This window comes from Pempheris klunzingeri, chromosome 11 (genome assembly GCF_042242105.1).
Source record: "Pempheris klunzingeri isolate RE-2024b chromosome 11, fPemKlu1.hap1, whole genome shotgun sequence".
NCBI lineage: Eukaryota > Metazoa > Chordata > Actinopteri > Acropomatiformes > Pempheridae > Pempheris > Pempheris klunzingeri.
Genome location: NC_092022.1, coordinates 6,897,255 through 6,917,984, shown reverse-complemented (window position 1 = coordinate 6,917,984; position 20,730 = coordinate 6,897,255). Strand labels below are relative to the sequence as shown.

At 41.6% G+C, this 20,730-nt stretch overlaps 1 protein-coding gene and 1 long non-coding RNA gene across 2 annotated transcripts; one reads left to right on the top strand and one right to left on the bottom strand.

Moving 5' to 3' along the window:
• Positions 1-1,965: 1,965 nt before the first annotated feature.
• Positions 1,966-8,641, bottom strand: dalrd3 (DALR anticodon binding domain containing 3). The gene is made up of 13 exons (XM_070839799.1): positions 8,211-8,641; positions 6,276-6,583; positions 5,569-5,879; positions 4,283-4,341; positions 4,081-4,182; positions 3,887-3,951; positions 3,599-3,657; positions 3,377-3,459; positions 3,060-3,186; positions 2,823-2,881; positions 2,516-2,632; positions 2,357-2,425; positions 1,966-2,235 (listed from the first exon to the last, which is right to left on the bottom strand). The coding sequence occupies exons 1-13, from the start codon at positions 8,442-8,444 to the stop codon at positions 2,116-2,118; spliced, it is 1,713 nt and encodes a 570-aa protein (XP_070695900.1). The 5' UTR covers positions 8,445-8,641; the 3' UTR covers positions 1,966-2,115.
• LOC139209904 (uncharacterized) lies at positions 8,374-20,002 on the top strand. Its single transcript, XR_011585229.1, has 3 exons — positions 8,374-8,464; positions 19,016-19,089; positions 19,875-20,002. It is a non-coding gene; the product is annotated as an uncharacterized lncRNA (long non-coding RNA).
• Positions 20,003-20,730: the final 728 nt, after the last annotated feature.

Here is a 20,730-nt window from a genome sequence, read left to right as displayed (position 1 = left end):
CTACAGTGAACATATTGTATCTGTTATAAACAGTATGTCAGTTTACAGCTACAGTGAGACAGCGAACAGTATAAAGGAAGGAAAACAAGAAGCTGCTCATTCTGCATCTCTCCTGCTTTAATACTGTGGTAGTTACATGACAGTATGATGGCCACTGTGAGTAAATCAGCATAAACATCCCATTACCTTTTCTGTAGTAAATAAAATGTAAAAAAAAAAAAAAAAAAAGGCTGTTAAAAAAAAATCCATTCAGGGACAAGCAACATTTTCGTGGATCACACAACATTTCGTGCAGTGAGAACTGGGTTTCTAAGATATTTGATACTAAACTGTGTTGTTCTGACATGATACACACTTAAAAAAATTAAAATAATAAGAAAAAAAACACCAACTTAGAAAAGTTAGAACAAACTATGGCACATCTTAACAGACGATAGCTAACGGAAGTGGCAGCACTTTTCACATTTCAGAGATACTGAAGGGTCAGTTTTAGGTTACTATTTTTCCCCTAACAAAATTAATAAATATTTTTGGCATAAAACTTTTCATATATATTATTTTCATGCCACTTCATGCATTTCCAAACGTTACGGCACGATGCCCTAAATGCTGCTAATGTGCGTTTTTTGTCAATAACTTATGAACTCCTGTTACATCTGGTACATGTTTGATACTGAACATTTGTGATTTGTCAAGCAAGACGATCAGAGGGCTCTGAATAATAATATGAACACGGCAATTAATACTCATATGCAGAATATATATTCTGGACAGCTTTTTTTTCTTAAATGGACAATAAATATTGGTGTGGCATTGATAAATACAAGGTGGGAAATATACATGAAATGGGACCTTTAACAGTTGAACAAGTAAAAACAAATTCATCAGCCAGTGAGTGAGACATTTACGTGTGTTTCAAGGAGGAAAGATTGTTAGCAACATCAAGTAGGGGAGTACTGTGACAATAATGAGGCAATGCAGATAGTCTAACAAGTCTTACTACAGTTTGGATGGGATGTTTTGACTATTGGTGGGATTTTGGCACTAAAATCATTCTAAAAGTCTCACATGGGTGGTTCAGTTTTGTGGGCAGTTACGTCAAAGAGCACATAAATCTACTGTATGGTCACATGATTCGAGTATAATTTAAGATTCCAAAAAAGCCATCCCATCTTTACCGACTGAGACACTTTAGATTGGGGCCTGGTGTGTCTCCACCCACGCTTAGCAACTGATCCAACTTCAAAAAGGAATTGTTTGGCATTACGTGAGAAAAGCTTGTTCATTTTCTTGCCGAGAGTTTGAGCTTAGAGGATAAGATAATTGGCACTAACGGTACAGTTTAGCTTAGCTTAGCTTATTTTATCTTAGCTTGGCATAGCAGAGAGAAACAGCGAGCCTGGCTCTAACAAAATCTGCCTCTAAAACTCATTAATTAACATGTTTCTTAAATACGTACAAAAATTCTGAGGGAGGAGCTGGACCATTTCTCGACTGTACGAGTCTCCAGTTTTTTGTACAAATTACAAGATATAACAGGTTAACCAGCGAGCTTTATAGGTGATTATAGGCTGACTTTGTCACTGTTGCACAGAGCCAGGCTAGCCATTACTCCTTGCTTCCAGTCTTAATCCTAACCTAAGCTAACAGGCTGTTTACGGTAGGTTCATATTTACCACACAGATATTAGAATAGTATCAATCTTCTCCTTTAACTTCCAGTACGAAACAAATAAGTGTATTTCCCCAAAAAATCTTATTATTTCTTTATCAACAAACAGCTCAAATTTCTCAGGAAAAATCAATCCGCTTAGAACGGAGTTTACTGATGGGACATTAATGATTCACAGTTACAGTACGTCCAGCTACGGTAATCTGACTGACAATGAGCTGTAGAAGCTTCATACAGATAAAATAATATCTCATAAGCTGGGAAAGCTTCAGACTGTACTGTAACACCGGCAAAAGAGGGAAAGGTGACAATGTGTTTTAGCTGGATACGTTTTTCCTTGTGTACGTGATGAAGCTACAGCTGTGAAACAGGTGAGTGTGCGTTTGAGGGAGATGGGCGGGGGGGGGATAACAGTGATCACAGGATGAGTGAATCATGTTGAGGCTATAGTTGCCTGATGGGGGGAAGGTTAAGGGTGTCCAGAGCGCTGTGGTAGAGCTCTCTCAATGCTCTTAACAGATACAGACGACAAAACATCTGGTTGAAGAGATGAGGCAACGGCTCCTGGAGAGAAAGAGAGAAAGAGCAAGTGTGTGAGTTAAGGGGAAAAAAATAGAGGCAAAGTGTGATGTCTGCAACAAAGGGGGATTTGAATATTTAATACATGCAGTAAATAAATCCTCACCCCCAACACATGGACTCTGTTGTAGTACGAGCTGAAGTCTTTACTGAGAGACACGAGAAATTTACAGATCTGAGGAGTACAAACACATAGATAAGTTAGTTAGTTAGACATCCTTTGAATTGCCTATTGACTGAATACAGTTCATCTCAACCTCCTGACCTGTTCAGTCTTAATATTGACTCTGGCTGCTCCCCCTTCACAGTCTAACGCTTGTCCTGATTGGTCCAGCTGCTCAGAGAACGGAATGAGGTAATTGAACAGGAGAAGCCACTCGCCCTATCATTAGAAAACAGAGACAGCATGATGGGATTAATACTGGTATGTTGCTGTGATACCTTACAAAGTGGACAGCAAAATTATATCTGGTTAGTTATAGTTTATAGTCTAACAAAGACAAATACAAACAAAGGAAACGTAAAGAAATCAAAGGAGAAACAACATAGCAGAGGAAAATATAAAGTGATACCTCTTCTTTCAGAGCAGAGAAGTCCAGCTGGGAGCCTTCAGGTATTTCTGGGTACAGACCTGCAGATAAGTCAGAAAAACATCATAAGAATATTTGCTAATGACATATTGAGCTTAGACCCCATACAGCAGTAGTAGGCGAATAGCTGCCTGTGGGTCAGATCTAGTCCTCTGAAGTTTTGTGATTTACATCAAAACTTCTGTTTATTTTATCACAAATCTCAAAGTAAACCCTCACCCTTCTCCACTCCTCTCTCGTAGCTGTCAAACAGAGTGTGCAGTCTGGCACAGTTGTACATCACAAACACGCCTCCTCTCGGCCCTTTGGTGGACACGCCTCCTTCCCTCTGGACGTCCAGTGTCACCTGAACAGACAGCGGTCAATCAATTTGACTCAAACAATTCCATCAAAGAGCAAATCAATTCCTGGGAGGTGTTCATATCTGGCAAACACAGCTGTTCTAAATTTATCAGCCTGTGAGAAATACACACACAGGGCATCACTGCCTGCATGACGCACTCAGGCGCAAACGCATAGCTATGATGGTGACTCACAGGACTGGTGTGGACCGTTGACAGCAGCTCAAATCTGACAGTGGCAGAGGTCATGACCCTGATGATGTCATCCCACGTCTGACCTACAAGAGGATGAGGAGGCAGTATTTCACTCGAGTTAATTCCCTTCATCTATAGTTAACGGTAATTAGAATCACTCAGGTCAGATTCATGAGAAAGGACCATGTGATTAACAGTGAGCATGCACATGAATACACACACCTTCCACTTGATCTCCATACTTCATCTCCGAGGCCTCCTTCATCTGACCTCTTCTAAGCCTGGAGGGGAGGAGGAAGAGAGAAGCCTCATATGACAGCTGTGCTAAAACTATGCAGCGATAACACAGACATGGAGAAAAGCACCATCAACGCCAACTGGTGTCCTTGCAATTTAGTTTAATTAGAACTGCAATTTTACAGCGCAGGGTAGATCCAAGTGAGAGTGTCTTTTGTGATAACAAAGACAGAAATGGGGAGGAGAGACAACAAGGAACGTGATGTGTCTTACTGCAGGTACTGTGCAGCAGTGAGGTGAGAACCAGGAGTCTTCACAGGCCCACACACCAGATGTCTCTGCAGACACAGAGCACAACAGCTAAAACATAATGCAACACATGACTGTGTGTGTGTGTGTGTGTGTGTGTGTGTGTGTGTGTGTGTGTGTGTGTGTGTGTGTATGTGTGAGTGTGTGTGTGTGGTTACCTGTGTGTGTGTCGCTCCGCTGGCTCTCCACAGCACTGCTATCTGCTGCTGGCGGAACTCGTCCTGACAGGAAGTTACATGCAATGCTGTTGCCATGGCTACCTGCAAAAGAGGCAGCAAGGATGCAGACATCAATGCTTTGTCGATTATTTTGAATAATCAGTGCGTGTTTGTATACTGCATATTTATTTGTGTGTCTCACTGTGCAGTCGGCTGTGGCCAGGTCCAGTTGCGCCAGGTGGGAAACACTGTCTCTGTGTACTGAAACAGATGCACCAACAATGTCGTACCAGTAAATATACGGTATCAACTCTGTTATCCTACTAATCTTTTGTCTAACTCAAAGGTACGGTTGCACAAGCAGCCCTGTGGATTTATTTAAAGAACAGTTAGAGGCTTGGTGATACCACTGTCATATCTGTCTGTTAAAGGAGTTTTTGACCCCTGTTTGACCCCTGGTAGCTCTACGGAGCAGCTCTGTCATGACCGCTTTTCTTTGTCTTGTGCATGAGGACGCATGTGAGTAACACTGACTGTAAATATCACTTTTGTTTGCTTGCTAGGAAGCTCCACAGGGTACCTTTAAGTACGGAGCTGGAGCTAGGAGACATTTAGCTTAGCTTAGTTTAGCTTAGCATAAAGACTGAAGTCACTGGGAAACAGCAAGCCAGGCTCTGCCAAAAAGGTAAAAAAAAAACTGCCAACTTGCACCACTAAATTAATTAAGTCGTATCTTATTTGTTTAATCAGAAAACAGAACTGTGAACATGACAAATTGTGGTTTTACAGGGAGTTTGATGCCGTAAATATTTCATTGCCCACCTAGTAACTTTCTGGAGTCTCTGCTGGTTGCAACCAGCTGCTGGTAACCTCACATGTAAGACTCCAGGAGGATACATCACATGTAGCTCCCTGAAAAACTTCAGTATTTTTCCTATATTATAGCCCATAAATTACTTCAGTAAAGACACATTGCTGTTGAGCGTCTCCGTGCTTTGAGTACTACAGGCTCTGTTGTTTAGGGGCAACACACAGATATCACAGAAATAGATATTTCAAAATCTCAGTGCATACAGCCACAATCTGCGTGACTAGACACCACCAGCGGTAAGTGAGAAATAACAAGCAAACATAGAGGCAGAAGGGGGAAAGAGAGAGGAGACTTATGAAATGCAGTTTTAGCTTAGTTTAAGTCAAATAAAAACATTAACAGACTGCAGGGCCTGATCTGATGTCTGTCTGTTTTTAGATGACACCACATGACACTGAGCGCATTTATGAGGGACAAAACTTCACAAGTCACAACCCAAATAAGAAAAAGTAGCAGTAGAGATGAAGGCTGCGTTGTGTTTAAATATTGGGACATCTGATCGTTGTGGGACCAAAGAGCTTATCACACAACCAGTAAACCATCAACTGCAGCAGAAATGGATGAGCACTGGATTCAAAATTAACATCTGATTCAAACAAGCCTCCTTATGGCCTCACCTGTGCAGGTACCGAGGCTGGGGTCGTATCCCAGCAGCCCCTCCTCCTGGAACACTCGTTTCAGGTTGACCCTGAGCGCTCCCTCGTTCTCCCCCTCCTCCGCCTTGCTCCCTCCTCCTCCGCTGGTCCTCCTGCCTCTCTCCGTTTCCCTCTGTCTGTACGGGGAGTTCTCCAGCGCCTCCTGAATCTTCTCCTCCCGCTCCTCGTTGGTCCAGTTGGCCGGGGCTGTCGGCCAATCGATGCCCAGAGCTCTGAGAAAGGTGATGATGTCGCTGTCTTCGGGAAGCGTGGGGCAATATGACACTGCAAATCTGAGACATGCAAGGAGACTGTATTGATCGGTATTGATCACATCTGCATTTTCAGTCGATTGCAACAACAGACAAGTATTTTCATAAGAAATTACTCTTTCAATTAACTAATCGGTCATTTAGTCTTTAATATGTTCAAAAATATTGTCCAAAACCCAAAGATATCCAATTTACCATAATATAATATAGAGAAAACAGCAAATATTAAGATTTTACAGGCTACAAGCAGCCAAGGTTTCTGATTTTTCCTTGATAAATGACTTGCACAATTAACTGATCGGTCTTTAGGGCTTTAGGTAAGCAATTAAAGTTTTTGTCAGCTGATTGTTGCACTAGACTCATTGTGATAAAGAGGTGAAAGGTGAAGCACAGAGGAAGTTGTTTAGGAATACTCACCCCTGTCTTCTCAGCAGCGCCCCCATGTGGTCAGCCAACAGAACCGTCCTCAGCTGGCCCAGAGTCAGTGTATCAGGGGTGGGTGTGTTAGGTTTAGGGTGCAGCGCGGGGCAGTTCAGCACCACACAGCCTTGTCTCTGCCTGGAGGGCTTCAGGTACTCTGTTGCCCCGCCTGCCAGGACGGCCTTGAAGGCTGCGGCCCGATCCACCCTCACCCTCAGCCCCTCACCCATTACCTCCCCACCAGCCACAGGGAGAACACCGCTGCCTCGGGGGGACAGGACCCTGGACATCACTGCTGGAGGGACCTGGGTGGATAAAGGGAAGCAGTAGAGTCACATACATGCATGTGTGAACAACAGTATTCATAAGTGTGTGAAGACGGAAGCACATCAGCAGAAAAGACTCGGTTCAAGGTAATTAATATGTAGTTAGTATGTCTACATTATATATATTTTAGTTTTGTATTTAGGTAGGTTAACTTTTCTGGTGGATTCTATTTCTATTTTATTTTAGAATATATTCTATTTTAGATTTACTGTAGTATGTTTACATTTTATTTAGATGACTTAAGTAGGCCAACTTTTCAGATATATTCTATTTATTTTTTTATTATAGATTTACCATAGTTGAGGTTATTGTTTATTACTGTGTACAATTCCTGAATGTATATATTCCTAGTCTTAGGGGTATTTGTTCTTATTGGGTATTTATTTTCTTCTGGTCTGTATTCAGTTTTGATGCTACTGTAACACTTCAATTAGTCTGGGATCAATAAAGTACATCTATCTATCTATCTATCTATTGTACATATACATACTGCGTATACCAAGTATTAGAGGTGGTCTGATGCACTACACTGGAATGCAGTTGATATCAGAGGATATTGCAAGACGTCCTTTGAGAAAATTTTAAGTGTGAAATTGGCATTTTGAGATGATTTTCTACTAGCATGTCATTCACTACTTTAAATGTAGGTGTACTGTAAACATCATGTTTGTCTCAGTAGCCCGTTTTGCACATGCATTAGAGCAAAATCCTGCGTATCGCTGCCACTGGAAAAATACCAGATGCAGGTATCAGCTTCAGAAACACGTATCAGCACATCTGGAGTGCATCAAAGTGCACTGCATGCAAAAACACTGGCCTCCTCCTACACTGGGACGCATGAGCATGCCCACACATGTAACGTGCCAGCGGTGGATGCTGGGAGATGCATTCGCTAAAATAACATAACATTAATAGCACCATATTATATTTTTAGGACAGACTGACATGAACAGGCTGCGGAAAAGGACCGAAACGGTGTTTTGCGCCGCACATGTTGCAGCACAGCCAGCTCCTGTCTGTCTGTCTGTCCCACATCGCACCGCCACTCAGGGGTTAATAATCACTGCCGCAGGCTGATGGAGTCTGGTCGATCATGGAGGGGCAAAGCCAGCCAACACCGAGCATTTCAGGACACTTAAGGGCCACCATTAGTACTCATGATTAGTGTGTCCTTTATTAATAATAATAATAAAAACATGTCGGGTTCACGTCAGTCGGAGTCCTCTCAGCGTTCTACCGCACATAGTTCCGGTCCTCAGCTCCTATTGGCCGAGTCACGTTCGAAACGGTTAAAAACACCTTTAGCGTTCTGTCCATTTAAGTATTACTGCGCTCAGCTAAGTCACCCGTCCTTCAGCAGCTGTCCAGGAACTATTCTGTTTAGCGGAAGAAGAAATGTAGACAAGCAGAACAAGTTTTACGTGTTGACCAGTTTATGTGTAACATCAGCGGTGTTGCTACTGTTAAATGAGATGCTATCGATTATTTATGTTGTTAAAGGCTCCTTTCTGTACGTGGTTAAATGGTGTGAAATGAATCACCGGGGAAATCAGAAGTGACCCCACTAAAACACGGATGAACCCAACAGGTATCGTCCACACTGACCTGACCGTCCGCGTACAGCGTGTTGAGCATCGTGGTCGGCGACAAGAAGTCCCTGTTCCGCAGGTTTTTAGCGCTGCTCTCCTTGAACCAAAGCTTCTCCGGGTCGGGGAAGATCCTGTCGCCGTTTTTCCGGCTGCTATCGGGGACGTGTTCGCCCTTCCCCCGCAGTGCGGAGCTCAGCGCCCGGACGGTCGGAGTGATCCGGAGCGGCGAGGACTCCTCGGTGTTCTCCATCGCCGCCGCAGCACAAACAGGTGAGCTCGCTGCCGGGCTGTCAGCACACCCACACCCTGCTCACATCTCCGGACACCGCGCAGACACACTCGGTGCTGAAGCGAGCCGCGCTAAGCTTCAACACGCCGGGATTACACGGTAGTTTCCAGCCGAGCGGTCAATCACGGGTCGATGTCAGATATTGGCTGCAAAGGAGGACTGCGCTGGCTGTTTTTTGTAATGGCGGAACTAGCGAAACTCAATCCGTGTTTCTTCCGAGCTAAAATCCGTGTTGGACCTGTTCCTATTAGCGCCATCCAGTGTGTGGTAGAGTAGCTGCAAGTCACTCCACTATAAAGCCAAAAGTATGTGGACATGTTCTGGTCTGTGATGTCTCTCCAGGACTAGATGTCCAGTGCATGATGTGACCTTTATACTACTTTTATTCAGGCAGATGTTAAACCTGTTCACACCTCTGTGTGTGTATATATATACATATATATGTATGTACTTCACACATGCACATACACAATATGCACATGCAGATGGATCCAAAAGTTTGAGACCACATTGAAAATCTCTAATATTTTCACCTAAACCTGGAAATAATCTAGCAAGTAATCTAGCAACCATGTTTAAGGAAATTTGTGGCCATGTATAAATGGAGGAGAAGATCAAATCAATCACTCAATCTTTATTTATATAGCGTCAAGTGTTCATCTCAAGACGCTCTCCATGAAGAGCAGCTCTAGACCAAACTCTTTAATTAAGACAGAGACCCAACGATTCAAGAATTTAAAAAATGAGGATTCAAGAATCCTCACATGAGCAAGTATCAGGTATTTGGCGACAGCGGCACGAAAGACTCCCCTTTAACAGGAAGAAGCCTCGAACAACCACCTGAGAGTCATCTGAACGCATGCGTCTTAACACACTTCTTCGTTTTACACATAATAATGTTCTCCTGTTTTTAAGTGTTCTTGAATTCCCAAACTTTGATTATTTCCTGGTTTAAGTGAAAATAAAACCATCGCAGCATATATATCGTGTGCATTACCTGCCTACACTCTGTTTATGTCTTCGGTTGCTTTTCTTATGTCTTATTTTACTTGTGTGATTTTCTTTGATATATTTTGTATGAGCATTGTTGGAGGGAGTCCCAGAACGAGACCGCATCACTGTAATCGTTGTTCATTCGACAAAATGAAGAGCTTGAACTTCTTTTGAATATGCTGCCCTTCCTGTTGAGCTGTAGCTAGACTATATGGAGGCGACTCAACACGTCTAAGGATGTGGTGCCTGATGTTTCTCTTCTGGTCAGTCCTGTGTTTTCAGTCAGTTGATCACTAAACAGGATATCAGTGAATTATTCATTCAGTCTCTCTCTTCCTCGCCCGCCCTCCGCTTGGGTTTCAGCCAATGATCTTGTAGATAATTTCAGTTCTAAAATTTCAAGCATTATTGATGGCATCGTTCCCATTAAATTAAAAATCTCTGGTGAGGAAAAGCTGAATACAGGAGGTGCAGAACAAATCTTCAAGTTTTAATCTGCCGTTTAAATCTATACTAGTTTATTTTAATATTCTATTTTACTTCTTGATACTTAGAAATTGTATCTATACGTGTCTTTTTGTATTTCTTTTATATCTTGTTTTTAATGCCTTATGTAAAACCCTTTAAATGACATTGGTGTTTAAAGGTTCTACAGCATACAAATAAAGTTGCCTTGCCTGTAAATGGTCTGGGGCTCCTTGTCATGTTTTGGCCCGGGTTCTAATGAAGACAAACCTTGATACAACATTCAGTGACTTTTTCAGACAAAGGTGTGCTTCCAACTGTGCTGCAGCAGTTTGGGAGAGACCCTTTCCTGTTTCAACATGATAGTACCCATGTGCAGAAAGTGAGGGGCCACACAGAAACATTTTTTCCCAGTTTGCTGTGGAGGAAGTTAATGATTGGCTCAATGGGAGAAAAATCTCTGCAGTCAATTTCTAGAATTCTGTGGAAAGTCTGCTCTGAAGATAAGACGAGATTTAAGAAATGTAACATGTTACAGCAGACAGGAGGAGATATGAAAATGTAGAGTTAAACAGAGGAAATATATTTTTTAAAAAGGAGGGGGAGATATTAAAAAGTATTGCACATTCACTGAAGCTCTTGTGGCTAAATGGGAGAAAAATCCCTGCAGTCAGTTTCCAAAATCCTGTGGAAAACCTCGTGTGAAGAGTGAAGGCTGTTTAAACACGTTCATTTTAGAATAGCTTCTTCCCTACAGCGATCAGACTGCTAAACCACAACATGTGACTTCCAACCTCAGGACGTGAACTTGCATTTAATGATGGTATTTTATTCCGCACTTCCTTTTAACTATGTTTCAAACCCATATTTGTTCTACAATTGCACCGAATGTACTTTATATATGTTGCACTAAATGTTTTAAATGGTTTACTTGCTGGTGTTTTGCAAAATACTATTTTGTTTTTTGTGTTGCACATAAAAATGACGAAGAAACTGTATTGTCTTGAAAATTGTATTAATACCAGTGATTTTTGGAATGAGATGTTCAGCATGCGGGTGTGTTCTGTTCTCATACTTTTGGCCAGGTGATATATATGCAACACAGAAATAATGTCAGTTGTGAGCCTCGCCATACTACTACCACTATTACCACTGCTTAGAATAGTAACAGCTGGTCATGCAGCAGTTTTTAGAGCTGAAGCGATAATTAGGAAGCAACAATTCTAATATTTTTTTTTTGTGATTTTTGTTTTTTTAAGCAACCAAAAATACAGCAGTTCCAGCTCCTCAAACAGGAATATTTGCCTCAGTGCTGGTAAACTGAATACTTGTGGCTTTTGTACTGCTTGGACTAAACCTGCAGTTTGAAAATGTCAACATGGACTTCAGCATTTTCTTTACTACCTCCTGACACCTTTATAGACCAGACGACCCTTTGCCCAATTTATAGAAATAATCCTTTCTTGCAGTCATGGCTTAAAATAATAATTATCATTTTAAAAAATGGGTTTTATTTACTGCTGCTTCAGGTGGATGTTTGATCTGAACTGTTTTGATCAGGATTTGCTACAGGACAGCTGAAGGGAGGAATTGAAGGAGTGTAAAGCACAATATTTACTTTGTGACTTGACAAACTCGATCCGATAAACACCTGACACAAGTGGAAAATTGAACTCTTCAGTGCACTGAGAACGTACTTGTCTGCAGTAATGAATAAAGTGTAATCCTAAACTAAATTAGTAGATAAAATTGTTTATTGTCATTATCGTGTATTTCAGTGATTTTCTACAGTGTCACTACTTAATGTAATAAATTATGATAATAATAATATAGCAAACACCCCAAATGTATTATTATTTTAAAGGAGCATCAGCATTAACTAAAAAAGAACATTTTCATACTTTTCTTTTTGTTTAGTCGTTTTTTTTTTTTTAGCCACCGAGTGAGAGCTCCCTAATAAGCCATCTTTGAGCGCGCCTTCTTCCGGCGCAGAAATGTGACGTTTATGGCGCAACTATACAAGGGAGGTGTTTGTAATAAGTTGAGACGCCCGAGCTGCAGGATTTCCCTCTAAAGAGAAGATGCACAACTGGCAGGAGAACGAAATCAAAGAACTTCTGACCATCCGGGGCTCCGAGGCGATCCGCAACCAGATCACGGGCACTGTGAAGGACTCGGTAGTTTACAACAGGATGACCAAACTGCTGGCGGAGAGGGGGGTGTACAGGACACACATGCAGGTGATCAGCAAACTGAAGGCGCTGAGGAAGCAGTACACCAAGTACCACCAGCAGAAGACACGCTGCGGGAGCGACGGCGTCGACTGGCCGTTTTACGAGCAGTGCCACCGGGTCTTCGGCAGCGGCCCCGCGGGGAACCCGGTCAAACGGCCCAGGAGTCCCACACCACCACCACCACCTACACCTTCACCTCCACCGCTGCCTCCAACTCCTCCTCCTCCTCCTCCTGCCATCAGCGAGGAGCACCAGGAGGTCGTAGTCGGCCTCTGGGACGAAGTTGACGAGAAGGAGATGAACAAGCACCTGGGGCCGGTGGAGGCGGAAGAGGAGGAGGAGCGGTACAGTCCATCAGAGCACCTACAGCCCATCAACGCCAGTAAGTACACAGGCTTCTGTTCATCTGTTACACTGTTTACCAAAGATGCATGACTGAGCTGCAGGTTATATCCTGTATCCTGACCCCTCCAAGGGCCGGGGATGGAGTCAGACAGCAGGCTGTCAACTCTGATCCAAAAGAATCCAAAGCTTTAAAAATCAAAGCAGTTAAAAGTAACAGAAGTCACCAGAGCTTCATCTCTGAGTTTAACCAAATACATCAAGGCTGTTTTTGGAAGATGAGTTTGTACATTCGTTGCCAATGAAACACAGAGATGAATGATTCAATAAGAGATGAGATGACTGATAATCGAACCAGCTTTTACAACCAGACCCTCCAGGGACATCTCTCCAAGCCAACTGTCTTCGTGCACTTTGTTTGTTCTGCTTCAGCCGTCTTCGTGAGCTGTCTGTCTGAGGAAGCTGCACGCTGTGTGCTACGATTCAAATAGGGCAAAAATCAGACCCATCAGAGCACACCGAGGGTGCACAAAGCTGCCCGACGGTGGTCATTGACTCTCCTCACATGCCCCCATACTGTAAAGAAACTGTCGCCACAGGATGACGAAGCATTTTTGTGGATGTCTCCTCAAAGTCATGTGAAAAGTCAATCCCTCCATCCCTCAAAAACATACGTGCTGTTGTTTAACATTTTTGTTTTGCACAAATTATCACAAGATGGTTCTTAAAGACTGGAAGCAGTGCCATTTTTGTGGCAGTGCTGTGCTGTTAGTCTTAAAGGTCCCACGTTATGCAAGATGCACTTTAGAAATATGTGTCCCTGCTGAGAGACAGCCAAAGCATAAAAAAAAGACCATCCTCTGTGTTTTTTGCTCCATCTTTCAGTGACTGTGTGTGAAAACCAGCCACTTTTCAGATTGGGTTCCCCTTTATGATGTCATAAGGGGATTTGTTGATCATGTGTCCGCCCACTGAAAACCTCCACCTCATGATTCGCTATTGTTTTTCCCTTCAGTAACACGAAGATGTCGCAGGTGACAGAAAAGCAGGTCAGCAGCTCTGTTCTTCTAAAATGGAGTGTGTGGACAGAGAAAAACAGCTGCAGTCGCCACGTCTGCTGAGAAAAATCATGTTTTTTGAACATTAAACCACATAAACCCGTTCTAGTGGGACAAATACAAGTATGAACATGAAAAAGAGCAGAATATGGGACCTTTTTAAAAATGTGAGCTAGCTATCTTTTGGTCTGTAGGTCTGGTGACCCAACCTAATACATCATTCGCCTAATTCGATTAAAGTGTCTGTCGTTAGCCAAGTGTCTGTCACCGCCCGCTCACATATTTCACTCATTTTCTCCATCCTCAAACTGGCCGCCAGCGGAGCAGACGCACAGAGCAGTCAGGTGGGTGAACAGAGAAACGCTGTCTGATGTCACAACATGGAAATATGTATTTAAATATGTACCCAACATAACCTCTTGTTGCCATTTAAAACTGCAAGCATGCAAACTTATCTAATGCATAATGTATCTGATACAGTGACATATCTCATGTATTTATTTAAAGTCCAGTGAGTTGAAGCAGAGACGACCTGAAGTGTCCCCGTCCCGTTACTGACAGGCTGCCCTGTCTCTTGTTTTCTAGCGTACTCGGTTCCGACGAAGAAAAAGAAAACAACGGTGATGGAGCAAGTCTCCGCGTTAGTGTCGGCGACTGTCGCCCAGCTCCGGGAGATGGACGCTTCCATGCAGGCGCAGGAGGACGCCCGGCTGCAGAGGCTCATGGACCACGAGAGGGAAATGCAGAACAGTCTGATGAGTCAGCTGGTTGCCATGCATGAAAGAATCGGCAGAGAAAACCACGACAGGCACCTTGAACTCGTGGACAGGATACTCTCTAGGTTCCCGTCGCCGTCGGCACCTTCAGGACCTTGACTGACACTTCCTGGTTGAGTAACGACGACGGGGTTATTCAGGTGTAGCGAACACTTGTGTGTCTCTCTCCTCCACCAGCTGACTTGTGCCTCAGCTCACATTCCTTTTTTTTTTTTTTTTTTTCGGTTTTCACTGTATTTTTCAACAGTGTAAGAAAAGACGAGTCGCTGAGGTCGTCTCGCCTTTAACGTCGGCTCTGCTAATGCAGGTTAAAATCCAGCCTGTGTTCACACTACAGGCCTTCACGCTCTGTTCTGATTCACTGCTTCTGTAGCTCTGTGGTTGTCCCTTGAACAACACCATTATAAACCAATAGTGGAGCTTAAGACACACAAAGGAACATTTAAACTGGCTGGCTTGACTATGAATTGGTGAATTTATACAATATTTGTATAATTGTGTAGAACATATCAAAACATAATTATTCTAAAATATATAACTACTACATTTACTTTTCCTGAGATAAAACGCATAAAAATCTCTGACTGTGTGAACCAGAACATCAGATGTGTGTCGTCTGAGTTTGCAGGCCTGTAGTGTGAACACTGCACTGACGCGTGGAGGGATGGACGCACTTCTTCTGCACTTCTTCTTCTCCTCACCTGAACATGTCGCTGCGAGCGGTGAACCAAACTCCTCAGCAAAAGCAAAACCAACGACACCGGCAGCTGCGGCCTTTTGCTGTGGGGAAACTCTCTGCCAAGCGTTTGCTTTTCATTTGGGATCATTATTGCTGTCAGAGCTGTTCCAAAGCGTCACTTCGGTAAATCCTAACAGTTGGTGGACAACATGAGTGGAAACGTTGTGGACATTGGGCTTTTTAGAGAGATAGCGCGTGTGTGTGTGCGCCAAACATTGGCGTGGATGTCACGTGTCCCCCAGCAGTGCTCCCCAGAGGGAGAGTAAGCTACATATATACCACTGTAACAGTGTAGTAGAAGAAAAGCTGCTCTCCATTAGCTCATCAATGGTGGTCTGATTGTAGCACAGGGATAAATGTATGGTGGTGTTAGAAGAAAAACACACAGTAACTGATTCAGAGGTTTATTAGAAACATCCACTTAGAAATACCGTACAGAACGCCAACAGTGGAGTCTAGCGGTGCACTTTACAAACCGAGAATCTAAAATAATGAACAGTAAGCGCTCGAGTCGCCGCTCTTGGTGTCATTCTTGGCTGACACGAAATTCCCGGTTGCGCTTAGTGTCGTCAGCAATCCGGGAGAAAACGTGTCATTGAGGAAAAACACCTCCTGCGTCACAAAACGTCAGACAACACATCCTGTTCAAACAGCGTCACACGTAGGCCTCGCTGCTCTTAGTTTCACTTTCCTTATCGGTTTAAGAGAACCAAAACTGTTTCCACCTTAAATCTGAACTTGAAGTAGCGAACTGTTTCTGCTGGTTTTTACTCAATCAGAACAGGTCAACTTTGTTTTTATACTTGTGGCTCAGTCAGCTGGGATGTATTTTTATTGTAGATACTTTTATACTGTTACCATTGTTTTATTGTTTTAAATTTATTGTTTTTTTTTCCTTTATGGAACAATAAAATTTTCAGCTGAAATAATGTGAATCCGTCTTAAACAGAGGCCGACTTAAGAAAAGCAGAATCATCTGAAGTTGAGAAGTGAGGATCCGATAGATGACTTGTGCTCCGCTCGAGCATCTTCTTGGTGATGAGGCGCTCCGCGTGGAGCCCGTCTGCTCGGGATTTCCTGTGCATTGTGGGATGGAAACGGACCCCATAACCAGCTGGAGCTCAGAATCACAGCTGCATTATGGGTTCCGTTACAATCCCACCCACCAAAACAAGCTTCAGGTCCGGTCCGGTCGGGTTGTTGCAGCTAAAAGAAAGAGGGGGGCAAAAAGGTTATTAACAGATGACAAACAGTTGAATTTAAATTTTATGGCATGTACATTTTGTAGAATTTGAATCAGTTTTTAATCGCAGCTTTTCAAAGCATGAAAGCTGCACAAGACAAGTGGCATGCATTTGAAAAATGTGAATATAAACGGCTTCAAACACCTTAGATTGATTTTTAATGACCGACTATAAACTGTTGTTAAAATAAATACAAACACACCTTTCCTTCCGTCAGTAGAGCCTAACTCACTGTTAAATTATTAAAATGAATTGAAAGTGAGTGTTGATTCCAAGGTTCAGTTAAATAATTTTATCGCACTAATACTCAAATATACAACATTTTGTTTCTTTAGTTCGTTCTTTAAGTTTAAAACTGGTTTACGATACTTTTCAGGTCTGTTATCGAATGCTAATTCTTCATTTTTACTCTTTACAGCCGCTGCAGAAGAAATTTGAAGAAATCCAAGTTCGCTGGATTGTTAAAAATCTTCCGTCCACTGAGCTGTAATTTTTCAGTGAAACCACAAAATTATAATGAAACAGCTGCCAAAAAAAAGATGATTATGATCGAACCTGAATGAGTGCCGTATAAAATGGTCAAAGCAAATAGTGGATATAAAAATGTGCTCCTGTGACTTTAGCTTTAAGAAAATATATTCAATCAAATAATCACTCAATTGGTTATCAATTTAAGCTGCTGAAAAATCAAATATTTATTTCAAAGTATAAATTGTTTAATAATCAATTTTAAGAGGCTATTTTTGATTTAGTGTATTTACATTTCAAATAAAGCAAATTAGTAAAGAGGTGATAATGAATAATGTCTACTTTGTGTATTCAAGCAAACTAAATTCAGCCAAATACAGTGTCTGCTCCTCAGAAATATTTGAAAAATTTGTATCTGAGCAACAAATAAAAGCTTAAAATATAGATTAGATTAATTGTTTAAGGAAATCCTGGTTCATTTTCAGCAGCGAGCCTCCTTAAAAGTCCAACAACTAATCTTATCAAATCTTTTTGAAAATCAAAGCTCATTGGAGCGTCACACACCGACGCCTGTCTCAACATTACTCTCCTTTTAACATAAGTGAACCAAAGAAACGCACAGTCAGGTTTTCTTAGAGAAAATGTGAGAATACTAACCGTTTTTTGAGACGCAGGCACTAAGGCCTTAGGTGAGGGTTTTCCTCTCCATGACTGTCTGTTAAACAGGAGCAGGGAATCTAAATCTATCACTTACAGTATCACTCTTGCATGGCCCCTCTATAGCAGTGCCCCATCTTGAAAAACCTGTCCTTCTCAAAAGAGAAAGAAAGCAAGCAGAGACAGGGCACGGGAGGTCAGCCTGACGAGGAAGAGCTGATGGGATGATAAAAGGAAGAAGAGAGCTGAAAAAAAAAATTTTTTAAGGAAGAGATTTACATCGTAGGGCTCTTCCTGTGGAGCTTAAAATAGGTTTAGGACGCTGATTTACAGCTGCATCCATTTCTCAAGTCCTCTAATGCTTTAAAAGCCCTAAAAAAAAAAAAAAAAGAGAAAAGAGGCAGTTGGGAAAGAGAGAGAGGACTTTGATTAAAGGAACAGAGTCTGCAATATGCTTTCAGTTTGTCACCTACAGTTTAACCCTTGATAAGAAGCCTCTGTAAGACGAATCATGGCCCAAAAACACACTTTACAAGTGAAAAGAATGTGAGCACAAAGTTTAAAAACAAAGAAGTCAAGTCAGCAGAGAGAGAGAGAGAGAGAGAGAGAGAGAGAGAGAGGTGGAATGAGGATTATTATTTTTGACAAAGCCAAAGGAGAGAAACTAAAGTGAAAGTAGACGAGGAGCTGCTCACTGTTCACAGTGAGGTTTTAATGAAAGCGTCTAAAAGTTCTCACCAGTGTGTCAGAGCAGCACGTCCTCCTCTGCGCTCCCGTCTCTCTGCTCACTGCTCTGGGAGTCCAAACTTCCTCTTTAAATACTCTAGAGATTCATTTCACTTTCACTTCTCCAGATCGGACAAAACTCCCCCTTTACTTCCTTCATCCGCCCCTCTCCCTGCTGGAGAGAGACAAAAACTGCTCTCCTGCCTTTTTTTTTTTTTTTTTCTAATTGTCTTTGTCTTTTTAATTTGTCTTTACACTCCAGGTGAACATTTATGCTATTTTTTTTTTGTAATTTTACCAACATAGTTTAAGAAAAGCAGCAGTGAGTCGTCGTGTCAAGCAGGTTTTCTTGTTTGAAGTGCTGTCAGATTCTAAACCTGTGCAGTGAAGGCACCGTTTGACATCGTATGCATGATTATTAGTTTTCATATGTTGTATTATTATAAAGACAGACAATCCCAGTTTGTGTTAATGGTTCAGTTTTAGGACTGAACTGTATTTGCTTCACACAGTTTGTGCAGCATGATTTACCGTTGTATTCACTTGTTTTCTCTGTGTGGCCTTCTGCTAGTTTCCACTCGTATGGCTTAGTTAACATCAGGATTTACATTTTATAAAGGGTCAGTCCACTCAAATTTAAGATAAATGAATTCAGAAAAACAAATATTTTGGTACTTAGAAGAACAAGAAGACAGAAATGACAAAACAGACTGTGAAGAGTTTTCACTGGAAATATTTGATGCTAAAACAAAACTGGTGACGGTGTGTTCAGTGAATTATCCCGACTAAAGAGGTCACAGTGTTACATTTGTCTAGATGTTATTTTTCAGTGCTGTGAGCGCCGCATATGAAATTCCAGAGATGATCCCGGAGAAATGAAACCAAATCTGTCAGTGTGATGTGGGTGAGTCAGCCTTTAGAATTATTTTTTCTCCTGTACATTTTTATAGGTGTGATTTTCTGTATTTGTAATTCGCCCCGTTTCTCCGTGTATTTTACATTTTGAAATTCACCTTTAGAAAATTACAGAAGTATCTCCAGAAAACTGTTTTGAAATTTCATAGAAAATCATGTAACTTTGGTCCAATCACACCTTTTAGTGTTTGTTACTTGGTCTCAAACTTGAGCCTCAAAACATATTTTTAAATTTACTCCACATACTTTAGACTCATCTCACTTTTTGAAAATAGTTTTTTTGATTCCTTGCTATTTTTAATCATGAAACACAGCTGATGTAAAATCTGCCTTTAAGAGAGTGGCACACAAAAACCACCTATTTTCATTATTATCATATTCTGTCTAGTCGCAGTAATGGTGGCCGACTTGACATTAATACTAGACGCTAGATCGAGGTAAGAACAGCAGTTCCTATAAGATTTAATGTGGTGATTTGATATTTATAAAGCCATCTAGTTGTTTAGGTAGAAAATGGGCATTAGGTCACATATAACCCTGGTTTCAGTATATAAATAAAATATTTCATTGGCTAGTTTAGGCCCTGCTTAATACTGATATGAGTTATATGTAACTTAAGACATTTTAAAAAAACCTTTTCCGTGGTCACAGTAATTGTGTTCACATATAAAATCCGGCTCTTTCAGTTGTGCTAATTGAGGCATGTAAACTGACTCTTTCCTTGTGTGTTAATTAGTAACGTTCACATGTGACATGATGGATGATGTGAGCCAGGTGTGAGCAGCAGAGTGTGACCGAAGGAGTCCCACCAGTCCGCCTGGAAAGTCCGGTGGATTTGTCCGAGTACCTGATCCTCCCTGGAGACCCCGAGATGGAAGGTGAGGTTCTGTGGGCAGAGAGAAGCTGGCTGCTTGTTCTCTGAAGGAGGAAACCTGGGCGCCGCTCCCACACTTTGTCCTTCAGTTTCAACAGTTTAGCAGTAATGCAGTACGTTGTCTGTCTGGCCACAAACTGGCTTTCTACCTTTCTAAAGTCAATCCTATAATACATGAAGACATTTTAACGTCAGGCTATCAAAGAAACTGTTTTCCTCTTAAAACTGAGTGTAGAGTTTATTGTACCAGATGCAAACTGCTAACAGTCACTTGTATGTAATGCATTTATGACAGATTATTCTGCAGGACACCTAGTTTAATCTTTTCTGAAAAAAAAACAAAAAATTGAAGAAATATAGTTTGCAATCATCAAGGCAGAATTTAAAAATGGTGGAGGAAGTTTTCAGATGCTTAGCTTGTGTAGAAATACTGCAGCGTAAAGAAAAACTCCTGCGTTCAAAATCTTATAAGATAATAAAATAAGTGTCAAAATATACTTAAAGTACCAAAAGTTGAAGTACTTGCAGAATTGTCCATTTTAGAATCACTTATATTGCTGGATTATAATTAGTGATAATAATGTACATATCACTTCAACTCCACGACAGTGGATAGATCAGAAACGGGTGAGAGAGGGGAAGACATGCAGTAGCTGGTAAATGTATGGCTAATTACTGTATATACTGCAGGCAGCTTCATCTATAATGACATTTAACTGATCTGTTATATGTTGTATTAATAACTTTAATCTACAA

Bases quoted from the DNA above. Each gene is read 5' to 3' on its own strand.
- dalrd3 (XM_070839799.1), bottom strand. From the start codon at position 8,444: ATGGAGAACACCGAGGAGTCCTCGCCGCTCCGGATCACTCCGACCGTC. The intron at 3,460-3,598 runs GTGTGTGTATTC...ATCCTCTTGTAG, and splicing joins GTATGGAGATCAAGTGGAAG to GTCAGACGTGGGATGACATC. The intron at 3,187-3,376 runs GTGAGTCACCAT...CTGTCTGTTCAG, and splicing joins CAACGGTCCACACCAGTCCT to GTGACACTGGACGTCCAGAG.